General features: G+C 45.0%; 1 protein-coding gene across 1 annotated transcript; it reads left to right on the top strand.

Annotated features, from left to right (window-relative positions):
- The first annotated feature begins 20 nt into the window (after positions 1–20).
- On the top strand, positions 21–572 carry LOC117800024 (translocon-associated protein subunit beta-like). The gene has a single exon (XM_034652549.1). It carries the CDS (start codon positions 21–23, stop codon positions 570–572), a length of 552 nt encoding a protein of 183 aa, XP_034508440.1.
- The last annotated feature ends 484 nt before the right edge of the window (positions 573–1056 follow it).

Here is a 1056-nt window from a genome sequence, read left to right as displayed (position 1 = left end):
CTTGCCGTAGGAGGTGGAAGATGAGAGCCTTGGTGGTCACCGTTGTGGCATTCCTTGCATTTGCCCGTTGTGAGGAGGGGGCAAGGCTGCTTGCTTCCAAGTCACTTCTGAACAGATATGCTGTTGAGGGCAAAGATTTAACATTGCAATATAATATTTACAACGTAGGCTCCAGCGCTGCTCTTGACGTGGATTTGTCTGATGACTCTTTTCCTCCAGAAGATTTTGGCATTGTCTCTGGAATGCTCAATGTGAAATGGGACCGAATAGCACCAGCAAGTAATGTCTCCCACACTGTGGTGCTGAGGCCCCTCAAAGCTGGATACTTCAATTTTACCTCTGCCACAATCACTTATGTAGCTCAAGAAGGAGGCCAGCCTGTGGTTGGTTACAGCAGTGCTCCTGGACAAGGAGGAATTCTAGCACAAAGGGAGTTTGACAGGCGATTCTCACCTCATTTTCTGGACTGGTCGGCTTTTGGTGTGATGACCCTCCCTTCTATTGGGATCCCCTTGTTGCTCTGGTACTCCAGCAAGAGGAAATATGACACCCCAAAGACCAAAAAGAACTGAGCCAAAGTCTTCATGGAGCATCCAAAGCTCGGGGGAAAAAGACTGAATCCCAATCTCCCTTTGCTGTCTCCCTGACGTGACTTGCTGAATTCTTGGTGTCTTCCGAATGGCTAACCCCACCCAGATTTTGGATAAAATGTCGAAAGTGGAACATGGTTTGACTTCAATGTGCCATCATACATGGCTGATGCTGTTTTTATAAATCTCTCGGTACTAAAGGATTAGTCAGGATTGCCAAGGATTTATTTTAAAATAAATTTGCATCAGCACATGGGTTGTTCGTATTTCCGGAATCATTCCTCAAATGTTTTGAAGTATGACTGCATTCAGAACAAGTTTATACAGACTCTTCCAACTGGAGCCGACAGGTTTTGATCCAAACATTTGTTTGGCTGGTTAGTATGTTAGGCTCTGGATTTAGGCATGTCCATAAACTGAGCACATTGTTGGCAGTTGTTGTAATATTGGTCAATAAAGACTTGAG

This window comes from Ailuropoda melanoleuca, unplaced genomic scaffold (assembly GCF_002007445.2).
Source record: "Ailuropoda melanoleuca isolate Jingjing unplaced genomic scaffold, ASM200744v2 unplaced-scaffold62325, whole genome shotgun sequence".
In the NCBI taxonomy this organism is placed as follows: Eukaryota; Metazoa; Chordata; class Mammalia; order Carnivora; family Ursidae; genus Ailuropoda; species Ailuropoda melanoleuca.
The sequence above is the reverse complement of the archived record's forward strand: the minus strand, read 5'-3'. Positions and strand labels throughout refer to the sequence as shown.

Excerpts from the sequence above, each read along its gene's own strand:
- LOC117800024 (XM_034652549.1), top strand. The coding sequence starts at position 21 with ATGAGAGCCTTGGTGGTCACCGTTGTGGCATTCCTTGCATTTGCCCGT.